Source organism: Notamacropus eugenii, chromosome 6, assembly GCF_028372415.1.
Source record: "Notamacropus eugenii isolate mMacEug1 chromosome 6, mMacEug1.pri_v2, whole genome shotgun sequence".
Classification (NCBI taxonomy): domain Eukaryota; kingdom Metazoa; phylum Chordata; class Mammalia; order Diprotodontia; family Macropodidae; genus Notamacropus; species Notamacropus eugenii.
The window spans coordinates 196,655,585-196,681,096 of NC_092877.1; the positions used below are offsets into that span (position 1 = coordinate 196,655,585).

A 25,512-nucleotide genomic window follows, 5' to 3' on the forward strand; every position below is an offset into this window, starting at 1 on the left:
TTTAATGGGGAAAATAAGAATTCAGTTTTGAATTTACTCATGTTCTGGACATCCACGTGGAGATATCTATCAGCAGCTATGTTAAATTAGAGATAAGAGAGGTGGTCAGAGATGGAGACTTGCATGTCTTCAGATAGCAGGGAAAACTAGTCTTAGAAACATGAAGTTTTAAAGTACAAAAGTTTACAGATCAAGGACAAGAACAAAGTCTAATGAGATCTTTATCTCAAATACTTCCTAGGTGTGTGACTCTGGACAGGTCACTAACACCTGTTTGTCTCAGTTTCCTAATCTGTAAAACTATGGAAGAAAATGGCAAACCACTCCAGTATCTTTAGGAGATAGGAGAAAGAAAGCCAGCAATGAAAATTTAGAAGGAAGGATCAGAAGAGATGAAAATTAATCCAGTGCTGTATCCTAGATTCCAAAGGAAAGATAATAAGAATGGGATGGAGTGATAAATAATATCAAATACTTTATTAAGGTAAAAAACAAAAACAAAAATGATTAATAATGAAAGATTCCCTTGACTTTTGTGGTAAGGAAACCATTAGTGACTTTAAGAGAAGTTCCACTGCAGTGATAGGGTAAAGAGCTCAATTGTAGGAAGCTGAGGCTTGAGTGGTTGTAGTAAGGGCATTGAAATAGAGTGCTGAGAATTCTCTCTAGAAGTGTGGCAATGAAAGGTATGAAAGAAATGATGGTTGTCTGAAAGTACATCAGGGTCAAGGAGAGGTTATCTGTGAGGAAGCAACACAATTTGGTGGTGCAGTGAATAGAGTGTCAGTTCCACAGTCAGTAGGACTCAAGGTCAAATTTAGCCTCAGACACTTACTAACTGTGTGACTTTGGGCAAATCTCTTAACCCTGTTGCCCTCATTCCTCATCTGTAAAGTCAGCTGGAACAGAAAATGGATAACCAGTATCTTTACAAGGAAACCCTAAATGGGGTAATGGAGAGTCAGAAATGGCAAAAATGACTCAACAACACCAAATGATGATCACAATGAATTTTTTAAAAATTTACTTTTAATTCTTAAATACATACCCATATAGAATTTTCAAGGGGAATGAAGAGGAGGTCAATCTATGAAACAAATGACAGATTATCATGAGTTCTAAGAAGATGAGATTTACTAATATAGTATGGTCTATAAGCTTAAATCATATCACCTTTGCCATTTCTTTAAATGAAAGTAAAAGGGTATTATGAATACAGAACTCACCTTAGAAAGGAGACAGGGCAGGTAACAAGCACTTATTTAGTGCCTATTATAGCCAAAGCACTGTGCCAAGTGTTTTACACAACTGTGGGAGGTAGGAGCCATTATTATTCAATTTTACAGTTGAAGAAACTGAGGGAGGTTAGCTAAATTGACCAACATCACACAGTTAATGTGTGAATTCAGACTTTAACTAAAGTTTTCTTAAATCCAGGCCCAGTGTTCCATCCACTATACCACCTAGCTAACTTCCTTGGTATTGGAAAGACTTGCTTTCAAGTTCCATCTATGAGACATATTGTCAGTGGGACATTGAGCAAGTTAATTAATCTTTCAGAGTACCAAATAATTCCTGCAAAACTCTAAGTTGCTGAGATGTTGTCAATGTGTGTCAGTAGATCATAGAATTTCAACATGAAAAGGGCCTTAAAAACCATCTAATTTAACACTTCCATTTAGCAGATAATGAGAACAAATTCTAGAGAGGAGGAATACCTTGGTTATGGTCAAACAATTAAAATAGGAGAGCTGCGGAGTTCCATGCTAGAAATTTCCTATAGGGATAAAATCACAAGTTCACCAAACCAAACAAACAAAACCCTTAAAATGAAACAAACATTGGAGACCTCTGGCTAAAATTTCTTTAAGCCATTACATAAAATCTCCATTAATGCTTTTGTAAGTGCTCTTTATAAATTTCTAGATTCAGTCCTAGAATTCACATGACTAGCACTAAGTCTGTGTAATTTGAAAGGTAATGAAACCAAAATTTCTTATACTGGAAGGAATGACTTTTCTCTTTCAGATATCCAGCACATTGATGGAATGATGTGAGTAATTCAGAAGAATCACTGATTTGTGATGGGGATTATTCCATTATGTTTCCCTAGTTTTCTCTGATTCTATCAAAGAACATCCTGTAAATAAATAATAACTCAGAATCTGAACTTGAAGTTCCTAACTCAACTAACGCTCAATATTTTCTTTTCCTTTACTTTTAAGGTGAAGGTAATTACTCCATGCTTCCAGAAATTACTTCCCCTGTGTACCATCACATGTTAGAAGTGGGGCTTGGTAAGAATTTCTTCAAATATCATCATGGTGGATTGGAAGATTGGGGATGATGTTTCATAACTTCTAGGTTACTAGTCAGGGTCCTCACAATTGCTCTAGTAGGGATTAGGCCGTAACAGCATCTCATGGATTGGAGATCTGGGAAATTTCAGAACATTTCCTTGATGTCACTTGGTCCAGCATGAAAATAAGTTTTAGTCCATGTGACTCCAAATGAATTAATGAATCAATTGGAAAAAAAGAAATTTATGTGCAAAGTACGCTGCTATGTGCTAGAAACTACAAATAGAAAAGTAATTAGTCCCTACTCTCAAGCAGCTCATGTTCTAATGGGATACAAAAGGAATCAAGTGGTTCTCAGAAAAGAAAATTTGACGGAGCTGTAGAAGATACCTATCACATGTTTCTGCTCCTTGCTAATGGTTTGGTTTTCAAGGAATCTGTATTTGTGGATGGGTGGGTGGAGTTTCTAAATGTATTTGTTGTAGGCAAGTCATCTTTTGACATGCTACACTGTCCAATGGAGGTTGCAGCTGGAATTGTGGATAGTGTCAGGGTAAGTAATGAAAGTTAAAGGGAATTTCTGCAGATGACATGACTTTTAAAAGATTTTTACAAATTTGAAATGAGGTAAATTTGGTGCCAGTGGTAGCAGAAAGAGGACTATACTGAGAATTCATAGTCTTATGGAAGATCTGAGTTCAAATCCAGCATCAGATACTTACTAACTGTGTGACCCTGGACAAGTCACTTTACTCTGTTTGCCTCAGTTTCCTCATCTATAAAATGAACTGGAGAAGGAAATGGCAAACCACTCCAGTATCTTTGCCAAGAGAACTCCAAATTGATTCATGTATAGTTGGACACAAATGAAACAATATAACAACAATGAAGAGATACAGAAACACTATAACCTCCCTATTCTTGGAAGCTGTGCCCTTCATAATAAATTTTAAATTCAATAAAACTTTATTTCAGAAGATTAAACCCTTTCTTAGCTTGAAGGCTATTTACCAACCCTGTTCTAGTCCAGCACTTCTTAAACTGTGGATTTGCAACCCCATATGGGGTTGAGGAACTGAATGTGTAGGTTGTGAAAAATTTGGCATCTATAAAAAGTTTATGAATATGTAATAACCAAAAATTAATTCAAAATTAAACACATGACAAATGCAAGGTACTTTTGGCAGCACTTACATTGCAGAACTTCACTGCAGCCTTGGCTCTGAAGACATGACATGCCATCACACCAGGCAACATCAATGAAGGCTGCCAGAAACTTCCAGCTCAGATTCGAGACTTTTGTATGTTATGAACTGCAGTGTTTTTAGTGTACATACAAAATCAGTAAATGAATTTTGGTTTGGGATTAGGACAGAATTTTCAGCAATTTCTGAAATCCCCTAAACATGCTTCTGTCATTTTGGAATTACATATTTATGCAAAGTGGCTTTATCAAAATTGAAAATTATAAAATCAAAATATCAACTGACTCTGAAAAACTTTGAAGATGATCCATGTCCTGCAGTATCAAACATTCTGCCAAGGTTTAATTCTTTATGTAAAAGTAATTAAGCACATCCATCTCATTAGTACACAAATTTGATTTCATCTTTAATAAATGATAAAATTATATGTATAACAGAATAGTTTTAAAATAAGTTTCTCTATGATTTATTATCAGTAAATGTTTGATTTTTATACCTATTTTGTATACCTATATATTTACAATTGAGGAGACTGAGGCCAAAGAAATAGAATGATTTGCCTAATGTTACAAAAGGGAATTAGTACCAAATGCAGGACTAGGACCTAGTTTTTCTGACTCTTGATTTAGTGCTTTTTACACTGTCCCTCCCACACTACCTTTTTTTCTGTAGAAAGATATTTAAAAAGGCATATTAATATATTCTTGGTGAAACTGTGAATTGGTCCAGCCACTCTGATAAACAATTTGGAACTATGACCCCAAAGACACTAAGCTGTGCACACCCTTTGACCTAGAAATATCATTAGTAGGTCTATACCCTCAAAGAAATCAAGGAAAGAAGATAAGGACCCATATGAGAAAAAGTTTGTAGCAATCCCATTTTGTGGTGGCAAAGAACTGAAAACAAGGGAATATCCATCAATTGGAAAATGGCTAAAAAGTATCAAGGTATATGAAAATAATGGAAGACTATTACATCATTGAAAATGACAAAACAGATAGCATCAGTGAAACTTGACAAGCCTTCTATGAAGTGATACAAAATAAAGTGAACAGAATGAATCTAATTTATACAATAACATTATTGGAAAAATGAACAATTTCAAAATTGTTACTGTCAAAAGACAGTAACTTTGATCAACGCAATAGTCTGCCATGATTCCAGAGTACCAGGATTAAAGAATGTTAGCTACATTGTGAGAGGTGATCAGAGTAAAGCCACACACACACACACACACACACACACACACACACATATATACATATATATACACACATACATACATACACATATATATATACACACACGTATATTATTTCCCCTAATTATATGTCAAAACAATTTTTAAAAGTTTTGAATTTCAAATTCTATCCCCTTTTCACTCTCCTCCCCTCTCTTTGAGATGGTAAGCAATCAGATATATGTTAAACATGTGCAATCATCTAAAACATTTTCATATTAATCATTTTGTACAAGAAGACTTGAATAAAAGAATAAGAAACAAGAAAGAAAAAAATTTTTAAAAATTGTATTCAAATAATATCATTCTGAAGGCAGATAGTATGCTTCATCATTAGTCCTTTGGATTTTCTTGGATCATTGTATTGTCAAGAATGGCTAAGTAATTCACAGTTCTTCATTGTACAATACCACTGTTACTGTGTACAATCATCTCCGGGTTCCATTTACTTCGCTTTACATCAGTTCATGTAAGTCTTTCCAGGTTTTTCTGAAATCATCCTGCTTGTCATTTCTTGTAGCACAATTATATTCTACCACAGTCATATATCACAGCTTTTTTAGCCATTCCTCAATTAATGGGCATCCCCTTGATTTCCAACTCTTAACCACCACAAAAAAAATCTGCTATAAATATTTTTGTACAAATAACTGACCCTGCATACTTGTATTTTTTTACATTTCAATAATGCTATTTTTTTATTTAAATATTTATTTATTTTCAGTTTTCAACATTCACTTCCATAAGTTTTAAATTTTCTCCCCCTGCATCCCCAAGAGAGCATGTAATCTGATATGGGCTCTGCACACACTATTAAACACATTTGGCTATGCATATTTGTTAACATGTGTTGTGTTTTTCTTCCCTCCTTTGTGCGGAAGGGGAAAGTGGGAGAGAAAATAAAAGTTTGTTTGTTTTAAGATGTGTTAAAATTTAAAAAAGAAAGAACATATCAATAATGGTTTTTTTTTCATTTCTGTCTAGGAACTAATGTGACTATACCATGTAAAGCGTGTTTAGGAAAAGGCTTACAGATGATAAATAAAGTCGGATGGTGTATTAAAGAAAAGGACACTATCAATTGCATCAAAAATTCTCGATTTCACGAGGAAAACAAAGCAACAAAGTAATATTAGTTGGGCTTAAATATATATATATATATATATATTTATATATACATATATTTTTTTCCTTTCATGAATTTTACAACCTACAGAATAACTAGTAATGGTAACAATTTGGTTTCTTGGGTCTAGCGAGCCTTTATACTGCAAAACTGTCACTTTAAGAATAGCTAACCTGAAGAGAGAAGACCTGTCCTTGGAATTTTATTGCTGGGCCTTGAATGAGCACGGAGTGAAAGAACACAGCTTACAAATCAGAATTAAAACAAGTAAGAAGAAAGTCTATTGATGTGTCCGTGGAAGTTTTAATGATATTTTTGGATGTTTTCTCATACATTTTTATTTCTTCTGTTGTCTAGCCCTGGGGAACAAGGTTGGTTTAAGTCCCTCATTGGGACAAGCTGTGTTCATTTACTTGACTGCAGGGTGGATGTGATATAACTGATCCCACGAAGCTTTGATAACGTGGCTTTCCTATGACCCAGGTTACTGAACAATATTACATGCATCTACTTATCTATAAAATGGAGATGTTTGAATTAAATGACCTTGAAGATTCTTATTAACTCTAGATTAGTGATCCTATTAAGTATATCTCATTTAAAATATTGTTGTGAATAACAGTTCCTCAGAGAGTAGACACAAATATTTATTGAATTAAATTAACCAAATCACTGTATTATGATATTTATGGTTACCACATCCTATATGTACTGAGGATATAGATGATATGAGGGACAGGGGATGGAGGGATCTGTCTAGACTTGAAATATCTTTGGCATAGGGAACTCTTAGTGAGGAAATCCTCACTGCCAATGTAAATCAATGCTTACAATACAGCTTAAAATATCAGTTTTCTGAAACACTGAGAAGTTAAATTATTTGCCTAGGATTAGATATTGTGTTCCAGAAACTAGACTTGAATCTAGGTCTTTCTGAGTGCTAGGGTAGTTCCCACTTCATTACTTCAAGCTGCCTATTTCTTAATTCTTCGTATACACTTATATTATGTATACTTATATTATTATGTATACATGTATATTATTATGTATAAGTACTGTGATATTTTCATGATAGCAAATTTTCTATTTAGTTTTATTAAGTGGAATTAGTATTTTATAAAAATTAGAAATAATAAATTGTTAATAGCCTCTCTGGGATTTTGCTCCCCATTATCAAGTTTTAGGGTAGTAATGTAGCATGAATTATATTTGAAAATATGAAATCAAATCTTTTTTCAGCACATTTCTTCCTGAGTCTGATGTGACTTTACTTATTTGGGGGTGTGGTGGTTCTGAACCTATGATTTCATTGATGTAGGACATTAGTGTCAGACTAAAATAGAAAGGGGAAACACTAAATGATTACAAAGAAACAAAATAAGTATCCCTAAAGGCTGGATATTGATTTAGAAAACCAATGTTCTATTTATTTTAAGTCACATTTATTTTAAAAACCACAAATTGTATTCTATTGTATTTTTATTTATTTTGTTAAATATTTCCCAATTATATTTTAATCTAATGGGGGGGGGCAATGTGATTCATGTGTTTGATCCTCTAAAGTAGGTAACTCCCACCGAAGAGACATTTTTTATGAATGGATACAATACCTTCTCTGCCATATATAATTTTATATGGTACTGAGAGTGTAAGTGACTTCTCTAGAGTCACATTATGAGGGGTAACTTGGCTGTAGTGGATAGAAAGTTAGCCTCTGAAGTGTGACCTTGCTATTTCTGTGTTATTTTTTTTCAAATAGGAAATCTGCCTTCACACATAACCGGGGCACAAGACAAAGTCACCATTACTTACTAAGTTATCTTCCTCATTTTCATTACATAGGACTAACAAGATTTCTTACTTTGATTATTTCATGTGAATCTGGGGATAGGCTGTTTATTAACAGACTCTGAGCATCATTATTATATATTTCACCCATGTCATTCCATTTGGTAGCTTCATGGTTATGGGAATGGTGGGGGGGAGTTATGAACTTTGGAAGCCATATATTAAAAGATAGGTTTAAACCATCACATGTGTATACAAAGGTTACTCAGATGTTTTCCTGTCAGGAGGCTGGAAATTGATCTTTAGATGAACTCTCACATTGTTTGACAAAGACTTTCTAGTTATCTGTGCATTGACATTGCCTTTAGGTGGTGTCTTTTTTAACTATATGCTGCCTGGTCTGTATTCTCTGTATTTTATGTTTTTCTTTGTGAGCAAGTGATACACTCTACTTTGATAGCTGTGTGTATTAAATAAAAACCTAGTGACTTGAAGTTTTATTCTCTATTGAAATACTTTAATCCTAGGAGGAAAGAAATTGCAAAAATCATAGTTTCCTTTTTAAAAAAGTAAACATTATAAAATATATTGTTTTAATATTTCATCTGTTTAATATTTGTATATGTAGTTTTGTATTGTATATACATAACATATGTAGTTTAATAGCATTTATATATAAGTATTTAAATATTACTTTAGTGTTTGTGAAGTACTTTGCAAATATTATCTCATTCTAACTTCACAACAACCCTGGGAGGTAGGTGCTATTATTATCCGCATTTTAGAAACAAAGTTCATTAATACTCACATTATTTGTCATTCAAAGAAATATTAGAAAGATAGAAGCAAATAATTTTTAAATGCCAATTTTAAAATGCCAATCATTCTTTAAAAACAGGTTACTTCCTCACCTTTTTGAGCAACTTAATTGATTGCTTGGTTATATTGGTTTGGGAACAGGAAAGAGGTAAAACATGGGGTGAGAGAGTATTACCTGATGTTGCCTCTTTTAATGGGGAAAACAGTGATATGAGGATCCAGGAGGCAGGTACCATCAGTGGAAAGGGTGTTGCTTGGAATTGGAGTCCTGGTATTTAAACTTTGTCTCTAAGGACCACCAGTTGATGACAAGAAAGCCACTTCTTGCCTCAGTCTTAATGTATTTACTTATAAAATTAGAGATTATAATATTTCTCACTGAACAGGGCTATTGTGGAGAAGGCAACTCTCCTAAAGACCTGAAAACACCATGTAAATGTGAATTGTCATTTAGTATTTGATTCTTTTGGTAGGGAAGTTAGTTGAACTGTCATGAAGAGTGACATAGGTCATGGCTACCTCTTCCATTGTGTTTTCTTCAAGAGCACATCTTCCCATGAAAGCCTGGCATTTTGCATGACAACCACTCCAGGAAATATTACAAGTCAGTATTCTTAGGAACTAGCTTCTTCTAAGTCTCTATCAACTTCTTGTTAACCTAATCACCTAATAATTTCTGTGATAGCAAGATCGATTTCCTAGGGTAATGAGTTTACTCTTTGTGAGAAGTGTGTATGTGTGTGTGTGTGTGTGTATATACACACATACATAAATACATACACATATGAGTGAAATCCAGAGTAGTTTCAGAGGGAGGGGACTAATAGTTGGAGGAAATCAGGAAAGATTTCTTTTAAAAGATGATGGTTGAGCTCTACCTTGAAGGAAGAGAGGGAACGTATGAGGCAAAGATAGAATAGGAATGCAAAGACTTGAGGTGTTTGGGAGAGAACCAAATACAGAAGAAAATGGCCTCATGGTAGTTGTTAATTACCATTTGTTAAGATGCTTAATTAGAAAGAAATAGTGAGATAAACTTGGTGTGTCTCATCAGCATTATTAAGTAGCATTTGAAAATATATCTTTTGTTTTTTGATGAAGTCATCTTGAACAGTGCCATAATAATTAATGAACTAATTGTTCTTTGGCCAATGTTTTCTTTCTTCCTTATGTTACTCCCTTGCTCAAAAAGCAACCAACCAACCAAAAAAAAAAACCAAACAAAACAAACCCAACATAAAAACAAACCAAACTTCAATGACCACCTACAGCTTAGAAATCTGGCCTCCTAGTCTGGCATTCCTGGTCCTTCATGATCTGACCATATTCTACTTGTCCAAACATTTTCCCAGAACAAAACCTTCACTCTTGCTAAGCTAAGTTATTCTTTATCCCCCCAAATATGTCTCATCCATTTCTGTCTTTCTACTTTTATCTACTCCATTATCCCCTATTTGAAAGTTCTTCATTCTACCACTCTGAAATCTAGCCATCCTTTAAAACCCACCTCAAATCTTACATTAAAATGTGATATATTGCTCTCAGAAAAGTATTATACAAGAGCCAGCAAAACTTCGATTTGAAACTTGCCTCTAAAGAAGTCAGTAATATCTGGATTTGAATCCTGCATCTAACATTTACAAGATGTGTGATCTTGGACAAGTATCTTTAGTTTTCTGACCCTGTGTTTCCTCAACTATAAAAAGGAGGAAACAACAATTATAGTACCTACCTCATACAGTTTTTGTGAGGATTATATGTTTTAATATGTTAAAAGAGCTTTGCAAACCTTAATGTGCTATATAATGTCATTATCATTATATTAAAGCTTTCCTTATATTAAACACTCTAGACTTCCCTAATTCACTTCCCTCTAGACTTTTCTAATTCCTCTACACATCTTTTCTCTTTTTTGCTGTGGTTCATTTCTTTCAGTCATGTCTGATTCTTCGTGACCCCATTTGGGTTTTTTTTATTGTTGTTGCTGTTTATTTTTGGTAAAGATACTGGAATGGTTTGCCATTTCCCAGTTCCTACAATGAATCCCTTGTAAGGCATGCTCTCCAGCCTCCTATGATGTTGTGGTGCAGCTTTGCCAGTGAAGTCTGACATTCTGACACTATTTGGAGTTTCCTTGGCAAAGATGCTGGAGTGGTTTGCTATTTCCTTCTCTAGCTCATTTTATGGGTAAGGAATTGATGTGAACAGGTTTAAGTGACTTGCTCAGGTTCATACAGCTAGTAAGTATTCTTTTGCCCATCTTCTCTTTTTTGCTGTTGTACATTTCTTTCAGTCATGTCTGACTCTTCATGACCCCATTTGGGTTTTTTTGTTGTCATTTGTTTTTGGTAAAGATACTAGAATGGTTTGCCATTTCCTTCCCCAGCTCATTTTACAGATCAGGAACTGAAGCAAACAGGGTTAAGAGACTTGCCCAGGGTAATAGTCCAGTTAATGTCTGAGGTTAGATTTGAACTCAGGAAGATGAGCCTTCTTGACTCCAGGCCCAACACTCTATACACTGCACCACCTAGCTGACCATCTCTGTCTCTTACCTCACTGTAAAACCTCCCACCTACTTGAGACCACTATTTTAGGAAGGAGCCCAGCTATACTGCATACTTTCATCTGGACTGAACTCTCTGGATTTCTCCTCCTAACTTGCTGTCAGTTAGGTACCATTTTCTTTTTCCCCCCTCTGCCTTCCTTCTCTTTAGGTTTTGTTTTCCTCTATTAGGATATGTTACATGAGTAGAGGGGCTGTTTTGCCTATTATTTATATCCTTATCTCTTCAAACAGTGCCTAGCACTTATTAAGCAATTCATGTATTATCTACCTATCTATCCATCCATCATCTAGCTAGTAAGTTATTTCCAGACCAGAGAGATCTCTTACCTTTTAATGTAATTTGGAGACTGCTGCCATCATCTATCTAGGAGGTGATATAAGGACTGAAACTAAAAGGGATAGTGAGCCTGAAAAGGGAAAGAGAAACTAGACAGCAGTAGGGGCAATGAGAGAATCCAACAGTCAAAGATTTATTTACATGTTTGGCTTTCGTTAAATACTTACTTTTGTTAAATTTGTTACTTTTTCATATAGAGCTATTTTATCTTATCATCTGGATTCTAAATGTCTCAACATTCCTTTGCAGCTTCTGCTCTTGCTAGTATCTAATACAAGATCTTATACATGGCGCCACAAATGATTATATTAACTGACACTAATATAGGTCATGAAAATTCTGAAAAATAATAAATATATTATTGCAAGTAAAGACCAAATTTCAGTTGAAACTTTCTTTTAATGTCACACTATTCATCCTACTTTGCTTTAATTATAACATTTTTTCTTCCTTCTTTATCTCTTCTCTCCCCACTTTTTTTCCAAATTAGCTCGTCAACAAAGCACCTACTACATACTTGCAGGATTTAGCACATTGTTAATCCTAATTATTACATTAACAATAATAGTAAAAGTATTCTGGATTGATTTGATTCTGCTATGGCAAGAGATAGCTGGACCTTTTAAATTCAGAGATGGTGAGTATTAAGTTTAAAATTTCTTTTTTTGGAACTTTTTCATAGAAGATATATATTATTTTCAGATTCTTAATCTATGGCTCCTTTATTAACTCAGTTAAAATGCTGTTGTATGTTGTTAATATTTTAATAATGAATATACTGCTGGTGAATTATGCTGAGGTATAGTCAGACCAGTCTCCAAGCTGAGACTATTTTCCAAAACTTTAATATCTCTGCAATTAGATTTATAAAAATTTGCTACTGAGACTCTCATTTTCAGAAACTGGTCCAATTTCAGAGCTGCTTAAGAAACTGCGAAATATGACTCCCAGGATATATCCATACACACACACACACACACGCAAATATACATATATACACACATATATACATACATATGAAGATATAATGAGAAAATATTTGTAAAGTGCTTTGCAAGTCTTGAAAACTATCTAAATGATAATTATTATTGTTAATATTAGCAAAACACTATGATGTTAAAAATGAATACAGATTTTGTTTGTGTGTCCACTGCCCACATATAAACAGTGAATTGGCAGATTTAATATATCTGTTAATAGCAATTTCATGCATGTCCACACATATGTATATATGTATACATAGCCAATGGCAGCTAGGTAGTGTAAAGGTTAGAGTTTTGGACTGTGACTCAGAAAGACCCACATTCACATTCTGCTACACATGTACTAGCTGTGTGACTTTGAACAAGTGTAGCAGCAAGGACCCCAGCACACATGGGAGGGCCTGCTCTATAGGTTCTTAGTTCTGCTTTTCTAAAAGGAAAGTGATTTTTGAGGGGTTAATAATCTACTTTAGTTACATGCACTAATAGAGGAAATACAAGCAGAGAAATACAGACTAACAGACAGGGCTTCTAACTCTGACCATAAGCAATGCATACATCACAGATCAACAGACAGATCCAACTATCTGACCATTACATACATACATAGTTACCAGAGAGAGAAGAACCATGCGAGTTTTCAAAACTGGGGGTTTGGGGGGTGGATGAGGGTCCTTAACGGCTACCCAGAGTCTCATCTGGCACATGAAGCTTCTTCCATAGAGTAAATCCCAAAGTCAAACCTCACCTCAGAGCATATATATATACATGTATGTATGTATGTATGCGTTTATGTATACACACAAGCATACGTACATATATACACACATACACACATATATATATATGCACACACACACACATACACTTTTCAGCGTCAGAAGGCATGACCCTTGTGACCCAGTGCCTCATTAGAAATTAACAAAAGGGATCTGAGACCTATTAATGGGCAGAGAAGTTCTTTAATTCTAATTAACATTACAACAAGTCAATTAACTTCTTTCTGTCTTGGTTTCCTCATCTGTAAAATGAAAACAGTAATAAAACTTACCTTACAAAACTGTTGTATCAAATTAAACAACACAGATAAAATGCTTTGAAAGCCTCCAAATGTTTAAATCCTAGCAACAATACTCATGTAGAAATTCATAGAATCTGAGTTGGAAAGGACCTTAGAGACAATCCAGTCCAACCCATACCTGATAAAGAATACCTCCTACAACAAATAGCCATCTAGACATGCTCAAAAAGCAAACAACTCCCCACCACCAACCAGCCAGCAAACAATAACCACCCTAGAGCCTACAAGATAAAATCCAACCCCATCTTAGCATTCCTGGTTTTGCACATTGCGTTATACTTTTGGACAGCAGTAACCGTTAGGAAGATTTTCCTGACATCAAGCTAAACGCTGTCTCTCAACTATTTCTTCATGGTTTCCCTTTCCTCACCAGGTTCACACAGCTAGTAAGTATTTGAGACCAGATTCGAACTCAGGAAGATGAGTTTCCCTGACTTCAGACCCAGCACTCTATTCCTTGGGCCACTTCAAACAAATAAGGTCAATTAATTTAGGCTAGATGTATGTTAGATTCAACCATGTAATCTATTCATTTAGCAAACCGTTACAGGCCTCCTCCTATTTCTTGCTGTTGTCTTTTTCTTTTTTTTTTTTTTTTACATTTTCAAGGGCATAACTACCAGAGAGAAAATAAAGAAAAGGAAAGGTGGAAATTTACATTAGCAAATTTACTTTCTATGAACTCAATTACAATTGGGTAGTTTGATCTTATTGATCAAAAAGACTCCCCCTGGAATTTATTTATCCATAATTTTATTATTTTCTACTAACAAGAGTAATTAATACTATATAGTTTCATATTTAATTATTTACTACTCCTTGTGTTATTTTTTCCTCTTAAATTATATCATAATGAATATTAAATACTTGTTGGTTGTCTGATTGATTAAAATTCTTTGAAGGCCAAAGTCCCATCTTTATTCTCTTTTTTTGTATTCTCCATAGACCTAACAAAATGATGAGCATGTGGTGGAGTTCACTCTTCCACACATAGAAGTATATAAATACGTATGTTCATAGGCAACTAGGTACTGAGGCTAAAGAGCTGGACTTTAAATCAGGAAGATCTGAATTCATATCAAAGTCATTGATTGATAAATACTTGTGAACTGAATAGAAAATGCTGATAAAAAATCATATGACTCAGTCTGGCTTACCTCAAACAGACCACACTCTTGACTCTGTATCTATTCTATTTAGTTGGAGATACTAAAAAAAAAAAGAGAGAGAGAGAGAAATCTGTGGTTAACAGATTTTAAGCAGCAAATAGCTGCGATAGTTTCATGCCTAACATTTTTGTGGGGTCGAAAACACTCATGTATAGCCACAAAACAACTGGTGAACACAGATACATATATGTACATGCATGTACACATATCCACACCCACCCATGTCTCTGTCTCCCTTTCTCTCTCTGAGAGTCAAATAACCATTTAAGCACATTAATAGAATTTTGATGTGCTTTTGCTTTCAGATGGAAAGATATATGATGCTTATGTCATCTATCCCAGAAACTACAAAAACAGAACTGAGAGTGCTAATTCCATGGAATATTTTGTTCACCATATTATGCCTGAAGTTCTTGAAAAGAAATGTGGATATAGCTTATGTATCTATGGAAGAGACCTTCTGCCTGGAGAAGGTGAGACTTTTAATTATATTGCAACAGTTCACTTTTATTATCATAGGATGCCAAATAGGAATGCTTATCTCCTCTCATTCCTTGTTGATGGATAACTGAACAAGATAGGCCAGTCACTGAAGCTCAGAGCTTAGATCTATGTCACGACTTCTGCACCCTGGAGCACAATTTCTTCTATACCTTGTTCTCCACAGCTCAATCACTTACGAAGTTTCAGAAACATCAAATTTTAGCCTCCCTGAAAAGTTGAAGTTTGACAATACCTGACTACACACATATCCCCTCATTTTCTGCTCCTTATTCTTTCTACCACAAATACTAGGAAAGCATTGAAATTCCCTAGTGTTATCCTGAAGATTTGAAGTCACACTTGGAATTTCAAGTGGGGAATACAAGTTTGTTGGCAGACTGGTGAACTAGAATGCTATGTCAATTTTTATGATAAAATTGCCAGAAATTACAATAAAGATGTCTCCAAAGTCTTTGGTGCAGTTTTAAGCTTTAATAACTTAAAACTGCACTGTCTTTAGGTACATCCCAAATATAACAATTTTATACCTAGTCAGTCTATGATTCATTGGTATAATTGTTTCTTCTTTGAATCAACCAGTAAACTAATTGTCCTTGATATTGCAGTAGGTGCTAGAGATATGAAGACAAAAAGGAAATAATCCTTACCCTCAATTCTAGGTCTTAGTAAACAGTTTCATGAGTTGCTGTGGCCATTCTTCTAGTGATAATTCTATCTAAACTTAATAAAGTTTGTCTGTGCATGACAAGCATATAATCTATCATCATCTGGCACTTGTAACCTTTTTCAGCTTGGAAGGACCTAATGGTCAGCTGGTACTACACTAACAGCTTTCAAGAGCCCGAGGTCACCCACTTATCATAAAAAGTTATCCAAGTAGGATTTTCTTTTTTGTTTAGGCAATTGGTGTTCTCATTTTTCCAGGTTCACAAAGCTAGTAAGTGTCTGAGGTCAAATTTGAACACAGGTCCTCCTGACTCCAGGGTCACTGCTCTATCCACTATGCTACCCAAGTAGGATTTTAGTGGGGGACAGCATGTGGATGTAATATGAGAATAATTTTAAATATCTGAACAGAACCATTAGGACATCATAGACAATACTAGGAATATTGTATTAAGACTGACTGAATAACTAAGTCATTTTGACTATAAAAATATACAAGCTAAAGATAAAGGACTTATGAAGAAAGATGCTATCTACATCCAGAGGGAAAAATAAAAGATAAATAGAAGTAGGTATAAAATAATTTTACACATACACACACATACAGATACATATGCCTATTTATGTCTAATAGTAGCTATCTCTGCGATAGGGGGTGGGGTTACATGGTAAGTTTGTTGTACATTTGGAGGGAATAGCAAGTCATGCATGGTAGATTTGCAGTTTCACGTGCAATCGTCTGTATTAGTAAGCACCCTGACACAAATGGGGGTGGGAGGGGGCTGCTATCACAGGTTCTTAGATCTGCATTTATAAAAGGAAAGGCAACTTTTGAGGGATCAATAATCATTTTAATTGCATTCAACATACAGGAACCAAGAGGTAGGCTTCCAATTGTCCGGCCATTACATACATAAATTCATACATAGTTACCAGAGAGGGAAGCACCAACATCTGGGTTGTCAAAGCTGGGGGGCTGCTTAACGGCTTTCCAGAGTCTCATCTGGCACACGAACCTTCTTCCAAAAGCGAGCCCCAAAAAAAAACTTCCCCTCACAGTATATGTACTCTTTTCAGAGGCAGAGGGCATGACCCCTCATGACCCAGTGCCTCATGAGCAATCAGTGAAAGATATGGGCATTCATAGGAAACAAGCCTCCCTCAATCCAGCGTCCCTCAATAGCCCCACCTGAGACCTATCAAGTGGCGGAAAGATTTTTAACTCTCCCTCCATCATCTTGGCTGTACTGTTATAGAAATGCTCGTTTTGTTTCATGAATTGAAAATATAATAAATTTATTTAAAAAATTATCTGCAGTAATTCCTTACTGGATATTGTAAAAAAGAAAATTAAATACAGGATAATTAAAAATATCCTTTAAAATGTATGCTCCTTAGTCCTTCCTGAATAGATCTTTCTTCAATTTAAACCATACACAATTGAAGGAATATCCCAAAGTCACAGGACTAGAACTCAATCAACAAACATTTATTAAGTACCTACTGCATGCCATACACTGTGCTAAATGTTGAGAATACAAAAAAAAAGTAAAAGATAGTCCCTCCCCTCAAGGAGCTTGCAATATAGTAAGTGATGGAAACAGGGACTGATCCTCTGAATCTAATTCCAATATTATCAGCATTTTTCTTCAGTCATCTGTCCTGGATCAGGGCAGCTCTTATTCGAAATGTTCCCAGGTGTATCCTAGCTTCAAGCTCAGCTTTCTATCTACTATACCATGAAGAAATATGGGAATTTTAAGATTACATGTGGTTGTTCATAGAAAGAGTTGGCATATAACAGAATAATAGCTTTTGAACTAGAAAGAACCATAGAAAAGATCTAGAAAGGCAGTTTGGTGTAGTTGATAAAGCCTTGGGCACAGAGTCAGGAATATTCCACTGATACTGATATATCTTCGATGAAGCCAATGAAATCACATATATGAGTGCCTCAATTTAGGGGCTGGGAGAATAGGAAAACAGAAAAGTTTGGTAGAAGGGTAATATTCTCTTTTCTGTTGTTCTTTATTCTTCAGGATTAATGAACTGAACCTGTAGTCATGACATCTTCGTCAAATAGTAGAACTACTATGATGAGAATTTCTTAAGTTCTTATGCTCAGCAGGCACTGAGAGAAATGATTATTTCTTTCTTGTGTTAATAAATAATTTTATTTATATATATAATATATATATATAAATTTATATAAATAACATGTAGAAATATATAAATTTATATAAATAAAATATAAATAATAAATAAATAATCAGGACCAAGGTTTTTCTACTTCCTCACCCAGAAATCAACCAGTGTGGGAAATCTTAGGTAAAGACTTATTCAGGCTAAGATTTAATCAGACAATAAAATAAATTCTGAGTTTAGGCTGATGGATTCTTACTTACTGTGTTTACTCAGACAGGTCTGGGAAAATGTTGATTCTCCCGTTTGTCAGATAGGTTTTATGGAAATTAATGTCCCTTTGAGCAAGTCTTGGGTGATCCAAATCATTTACCTTAAGACCCTCATTAGAAGGAGCCCATATCTCATTCTAACTTTAATTTTCTCATTAATTATTAACTAATCAGAATTGATTTCCACCCTCAAGAACATCTACTCTTTCAAAAGCATGTAAACTTTGAGTTTACCAGCATGAGGGGTCTTGGGCATTCAAGAGAGCCACTGACCTTTTTATATGAACCAACATGCTATTCTTGTTAGTAAAATGGTTAAATCACCCAGAAATTATATCTCTTGAACTTTTCAAACTAGCAAAGGAAGCATAAAAAATGTAATTTCTCTCCTTTGTTAATAGATGCAGCCAGTGAATTGGTAAAATGCATACAGAAGAGTCGAAGGCAAATTATCATATTGAATCCCCAGGTGGAGCATGGTGAGGAATTTGCCTATGAGCAAGAGGTTGCTTTACATTGTGCTTTGATGCTGAATGACTCCAAGGTAATCCTTATTGAAATAGAGACAACTGCTAACACCAGAGAACTGCCTGATTCTCTCAAGCATATTATTAAAAAGCAAGGTACTATTAAGTGGAAAGGAAACCATGTCACCAACAACCGATCATCTAATTCCAGCTTCTGGAAGCATATACAATATCTGATGCCAACAAAAAGAAAGTCCTTAGATCCACTGCACAGCAGCACATGAAGACCAGGACATTATTGTTGGCTTTCCTAAACTTCTGTTGACCCCCCTCAAAAAAGAGTTTGCTTTCATATCTAATGTGTCTTTAGATTCTTTTTTTTTTTTTTAATTTTCAGGGTAACTTGGTATTTGACCTAGAGGATGGGGACAGAGAGATGGCAGTAAGCAAGAATTTAAAGGCAATAAATACTTTAAGAACTCTTCCTTTGGTAACTAATTTCCCTGTTCTACTTTCTAGTTAGTACAAATGGCTCAGAAAGTTTCTCACTTTGGTTTACTTCCTTCTTTTGTCCTACTCCAAAACCCAAGTTGTTTATGAGGGAAACCTTCTCTCCTTCCCACTCCCAAATCTTGTTCTACCTGCACACATCCCTAGTCACCACAATCCACATTCAGAAAAAAACTAGAGTAATATGTTAAGGGTTAGATTTTCATCAGTGATCAAGGAGCACTTCCTAGAATACTTTCATACAAAGAGACCTTAATGAATATTTGGCCTTAACCTAGATGACAAAACTTTAGTGAATATTTTCTTTCCATGAAGAGTACATAAACTGAGAAAACAATTCAAAGAAGTCACATATTTGTTTTATTTTGTAATCTTCATATTGAAAATTTTATCCAAATACAGAATTCAGGTTTTTCACCTTTAATATCAAATCTCTTCTCATATTTTTCAATGATAAAAAGGTTTCTATTCCTACCCCACAGTCCCCAAGGCATTTTACTTCTCCCTATAACATTCGCATGAACAAATATTGTTATTCCTATGTTACTGTTGGAAAAAATCCACATTTAATCATAAAATCTAGCATTTTTAATAGCACTTTAAAGTTTTCAAGGTTCTTTACAAAAAGTATCTCTTTTCATCCTTGAAACAACTCTTACAGGTAGATGCTATTATTATTCCCATGTAATAGATGAGGTAACTGAGGCAGACAGAGGTTAAGCATATTGTTCAGGATCACAGAGCTGGTAAGCACCTGAAATATAATATATGCTTTGGTCTTCCTGACTCTAGATCTAGTGCTCTATCCACTGTGCTATCTAGCTGCCTATATAGACATACATTTAAAAAGAAAATATCCCCTGATAATGTGGAGAAATAATAAGATGTGCATAATAATTTCTTTGTATATAATGTGCTCATAATTTTAAAAGTAGTTTCATATATATTTTCTTATTTGAGCTCTGTGACATAGGCAAGGCAAGTATTAATGTCCTCAAGATGAGAGAAATGGGTCCCATAGAGCTTGTTACTTGCTCAAGATCTGATAGATAAAGGAGGACTGAGCTGGGACTAGAACCTAGGACTTTTGACTCCTCATCCAGTGATCTTTCCAAAACAGACCAGTGCCTTCAAGATAGTGGGTTTGAAGTTGGAGTACTTGGATTTGAACACCATCTATACTGTTGACGAAGTCATTTAACTTTTTGGGGCCTCAGTTTCCACACTCATAAAATGAGGGATTAGATCATAAAGACTCTGAGGCCTCTTCCAGTTCTCAATCTATGATTCTATGACTCCTAAGAAGGTACTATGAGGAGAAGAGACACAGCTTCAAGACTTTCAAGTCAGGCTGTTGTGCAAAATTGGGAAGTAGTTACAGTTTGTCATTGGGACTACTCTAGCCATCCTTTCTCATTCTTGAAATAATATCCTCATATAAAATGTCTTCATTTACTGAATCTAAGTTGCCTTAACTATAAAAGGAAGTAGGTGAACTAGACCAAGGGTTCTTAACCTGGGGTCCATGAATTTAAGAGAAAAAAATATGTAACTGTATTTAAATATAATAGGTTTCCCTTGCAATCCTATGTATTTTATTTTATGCATTGTTTTGAGAAAGGATTGATAAGCATTACAAGACTGGCAAAGGAGTCCATAATATGCAGAAAAAGTTAAGAATTTTGAACTGGATGATACCTAAGGGTCAGGTGGCACAGTGGATAAGAGCACTGGACCTGGAATCAGGATAGATCTTAATTCAAATTCAACCTCAGGCATTCGCTAGCTAAGTGATAATGACCCAGGGCAAATCACTTATCTTCCAGTTCCCTTAATCCACTACAGAAGGAAATGGCAAAACACCTGGATATCCTTTCAAAACAAACAAAAAACCCTACAGCATCACAAAGAATCAAACACAACAGAACAACATCTCTTTCATATTTTTATTTAATTTCAAATTTCATTTTAAATGTAAATACAAGATAAAAAAAGAAAAGAAAAACATTGCCTTGTACACAGCAAAACATAAGAAAGGATTCAATTTAAAGCAATCAATTTCCATTTCAAGAAAACCTATATAATAAATACTACACATTGCTTTCAAAGCTGTCCAACTTTTCTTTACTTTGTAGTACTTTTTCTTTTGTTTTTTATTGTGCACTTTTTACTTTATTCCACATCACCCACCCCAAGAAGGCTACAATTAAACATGGGAATATATGGATATGGATAAAAAACATGCAAACATATACACATATAAACTCATACACATATGTGTAAGACTATACTATGCTTATTTCCACTTGTCATCTGTTTCTTTGAAGGTGAATAACATCTTCCTTCATATGTCCAACTCTTTCCATGTTTTTCTAAATCAATCGGTTCATTATTTCCTACAACACAGTAATATTCCAACCCAAGCATATTCTATCTGAGAGATCATCTATGAAAGCCCCCTCCCAATTTTCTGCATTTCTTCTATTCATACCTGCATAGATTCAATTTATACAAGAATATTGTAATTTAAAATAATCAGAATTATTCATTTTACACTTTAATAATGCTCTCAACTTATTACATGGTTTAAGATCTGATACTGCTGAATTTGGTTCCTTCACATCTTTTCCTTGAAGTTCCTGACCCTCTGCTCTTCTAAATGAATGCTGTTATTATTTTTTTCTAACTCAGATATTTTGTTTTTGTAATTGAATTGATTTATCATTACATATATAGATTAGTTAGATAAAATTAACATTTTTTATTACATTGGCTTTGCCTACCCATGAACAATAAATATTACTCCATTAATATCTAACTTTTTTTGTATAAAACGTGTTTTGTGTTTATATTCATATAGTTCCTGTGCCTGTTTTGGCAGGTATACTCTCAGGTTTTTTATGTTGTCTAGTTATTTTAAATGTTCTAAACCATGTTGAATAAAATGACTGACAATTTCCATATTTTTCTCTTTTGATTAAATCTAACTAAATGTTTCCCTTTGAGATTAAGATAATCACCTCTGCTATTTTTACATAATAAATTCTACTCCTGACCTTTATTTTACATTTGTTTGTATATCTCATTATTATAGCCTTTCCTGAAAGCAACATATTGTCAAATTCAAGTTTTTAATCTGCTATCAATTTCCATTTTATGGGTAAATTCATCCCATTCACATTTCAAACTATAATTACTTGTATATTCTTATTTTTCCTCACTCTCCTTTTCACCCTATTTACCTTATTCCTCCTCACTCCTCTGACTTACTTTTGCCCACTACCTTGTCCTCCTATTAATTAACCTACCCCTCCTGCAAGAATCTCTCCCTTATCCACTCCCTCCATCCTATCCCCTTGCCTTCTCCTTTCTCTCTCAATTTAGAAAATTTTTATACCCTTCTAGATATGTATGTTATCTCCTCTTTAACCTATTCCAATTAATCTACACACTCTCCCCTTATGCTCTTCCTTCACCCTCTTACTTATAAATTTATAAATTATGTATATAATTTATATATACATGTATACATGTACATACATGTATATAATGTATATAATTATAAATTTTGTATATAAATGTAAATGTTGTTCTCTCTTTCACAGATCTAAGGTGACTAGGGTTGCAGCATTACCAGTCCTCTTTCCCCATCTGATTCCTCTACATAAATTCTTCCTCTCATGCTTCATTTGTATGAAATAATTACTCTTTTTACCTTTTTCTGCATCATTTTGCTTTTTAGAATCACATCATACTTAGCTCTACCTCAATCTTTCTTTTGAATTACCCAATTACTAATGACAATCTGATGCATGCAGTTTACATTTCCATTTTTAGCAAAATTTCAAATTGCTTTGTCAGAATGATTGAACCAAGTGACACGTCTACCAACAGTGGAGACTGTTCCTGTCTTCCCATAGCCCTTCCAATATTAATTGTTCCTCTTTTGTCATCTTTTGAAATTTGCTGATTGTGAGCTGAAACTTCAGAATTATGTTGATCGAGATTTATTTTATTATTAGTGATTTGATACAAGCCTTGAAATATTCGTTAATAGTTAGCAAATCTTTTGAGAATTATTTATTCATCTCTTTATTCACTGAGGAATGAATCATGGTCTGATTTATTTGTATTAATCCCTAGAAATTTTAGATTTTATACTCCTATCAGAAATATTTGGTGTGAGGATTTTGTTCTTGAAAACTTCCTTTCTTACATATGATGCACTGATTTTGTTCATACAAAAGTCCTTCAATTTCATGTAATAAAATTCTCTATTTTATTTTTCATTGCTTCCTAATAGTTAAGAATTGAACATTACCTCTACCCATTTTCCTCTAAGTTTTAAGGTAGTATAATCTTTTTGTTTTAGGTCAAGTATACATTTGGAACATATTGTGATGTAAGTAAGGAGGATTTTGTTGTCCTTTTAAAGTTTAGTTTTTCAGGATCCATGACCATGGCAATATCTAGTTTCCAGGTGCTAGATAATAACTTCCAGAATAACTCCAAGGATTCTGGAGAGTAATTCCTAGAATCATAGTGATAGACAGTCCTACTGAGGTTGCACCATGAGATACAAGGGTGACATAATTGATATTTACTATGCTTGGGCTGAATTACAGTTTTGCTAAAGTTAACCTGTGAGCTTAATGTTGACAACAAGCGTTCTTTGTCTGTTGCCCTATATAGCAAGTGGACACTGGTCTGTGAGTGGGGAATCCATAGGGGAACCCTTTGGGGATGAATAGAGGAATGTAGGTATCTGCCTCAACTGAAATTCATTGAAACTTGGGGAGATTTAGGGGACTTCAGTGCTCTATGTGACTGTCTTGATTGACTCTATCAAGACATGGGGGTAATTGTTTCCGCTCCTCACCCATCCTGCAAGAAGGGTTGTTGGGGAATGCAATAGGAGTTGGTACTCCCATCATCAGCAATTCCTTTTGAGAAGACTAGACTAGAATAAAATAAGATTGTTAACCCCTCAAAGAGGTCTTCCTTTCCTTCCTGTCTGACTAGATCAAGACTGAACCTGTTAGAGGCTGGAATCTGAAAACTCCAGTACCTCCTGTGTGTTATTTGTAAAACATGTGGAGTATGGTGTATGATTCTGATTTAACCCTATTTTTTGCTACACTGCTTTCTAGCTTTTCTAGCAATTTTTGTTATAAAGGGATCTTTTCCCATCTTGTAATTTATATTGCAGAATGGGTTATCAAGTTCATTTGCTTCTGAGTTTGTTCCACTGATACACTTGTCTTTTCTTTTTTTTTTTTTAATCAGTACTAAATAGTTTAGGGGATTATGGCTTTAAGATGTAATTCAAGACTATGGAAATAGCAGGCTTTTCATTAATCTTTTTTTAAAAAACTTTTTTCCATTGATATTCAAGATCTTTAATTCTTTCAAAGGGATTTTAAAAAATATTTTGTTTATCTATATAAGGCATTCCCTTGGTTGTTTCATGGGGATAGTGCTAAATTTGTAAGTTAAGTAGTATCATTATTTTTATTATATTGACACAGTCCAATACTGACCAATGGCTATTTCTTCAATTACTTAAGCCATTATTAAAAGAGTGTTTTGTGATTTTATTTACATATTGATTATATCTCTTTCGACTGATATTCAGATGTTATTTACTTTCTAATTACTCTGGATGAAATTTCCCTTTCTATTAATTCCTCCTAGATTGTATTAGTGTTGCATACAAATGCTACTAATTTTGTGGATTAGTTTAATATTCCTTATTTCTGTGAAATTATGAGCTATCTCAATTAAGTTTTTTATTAATTTTCTGGGTTTTGTAGTTTTTATAACCTTTATCTTATGATATATTTGATTAGAATTACGTTGCTCCAAGTCTCATTCTTCCTCTAGAAATGCAAATGAATTGATATTACTTGTTAGAAAAAACATGTAGGGGTAGCTAGGTGGTGCAGTGAATAAAGCACCAGCCTTGGAGTCAGGAGGACTTGAGTTCAAATCTGGACTCGGACACTTACTAGCTATAGGTCTCTGGGCAAGTCACTTAACCTTGTTTATCTACACAAAGAAAAAAATATATACATACATATATATGCACACATAGAATCTGACTTTTCATTCATATGCAGAAGCCCAAATGTTAAAAACTGTCAGAGTCTTTTGATCCTTTAATTGGGAAAATAAGCTAAGGTTATTTATCTCTTAATGGCATCAGTTTAGAGAAAGGATTTCTAGAGAAGTCTCATCTATAACTGACTACTACTCTTCATATGGATGTGCATGCTTTCAATTGATTCTAATTTTATCTTTCTTTTACCCTGAAGGCAAGTTTAGAAGTTCT

At 34.4% G+C, this 25,512-nt stretch overlaps 1 protein-coding gene across 1 annotated transcript in view; it reads left to right on the plus strand.

Annotated features, from left to right (window-relative positions):
* The window catches only part of IL1RL1 (interleukin 1 receptor like 1), a 58,142-nt gene extending 35,895 nt beyond the window's left edge, over positions 1–22,247 (plus strand). Inside the window, exons 8-13 of the mRNA XM_072621725.1 lie at positions 2,226–2,297; positions 5,733–5,874; positions 6,005–6,141; positions 11,878–12,024; positions 14,926–15,093; positions 18,606–22,247. Coding sequence (XP_072477826.1) covers positions 2,226–2,297; positions 5,733–5,874; positions 6,005–6,141; positions 11,878–12,024; positions 14,926–15,093; positions 18,606–18,955 — 1,016 coding nt within the window. The 3' untranslated portion in view covers positions 18,956–22,247. The remainder of the gene's footprint in view (positions 1–2,225; positions 2,298–5,732; positions 5,875–6,004; positions 6,142–11,877; positions 12,025–14,925; positions 15,094–18,605) is intronic.
* The last annotated feature ends 3,265 nt before the right edge of the window (positions 22,248–25,512 follow it).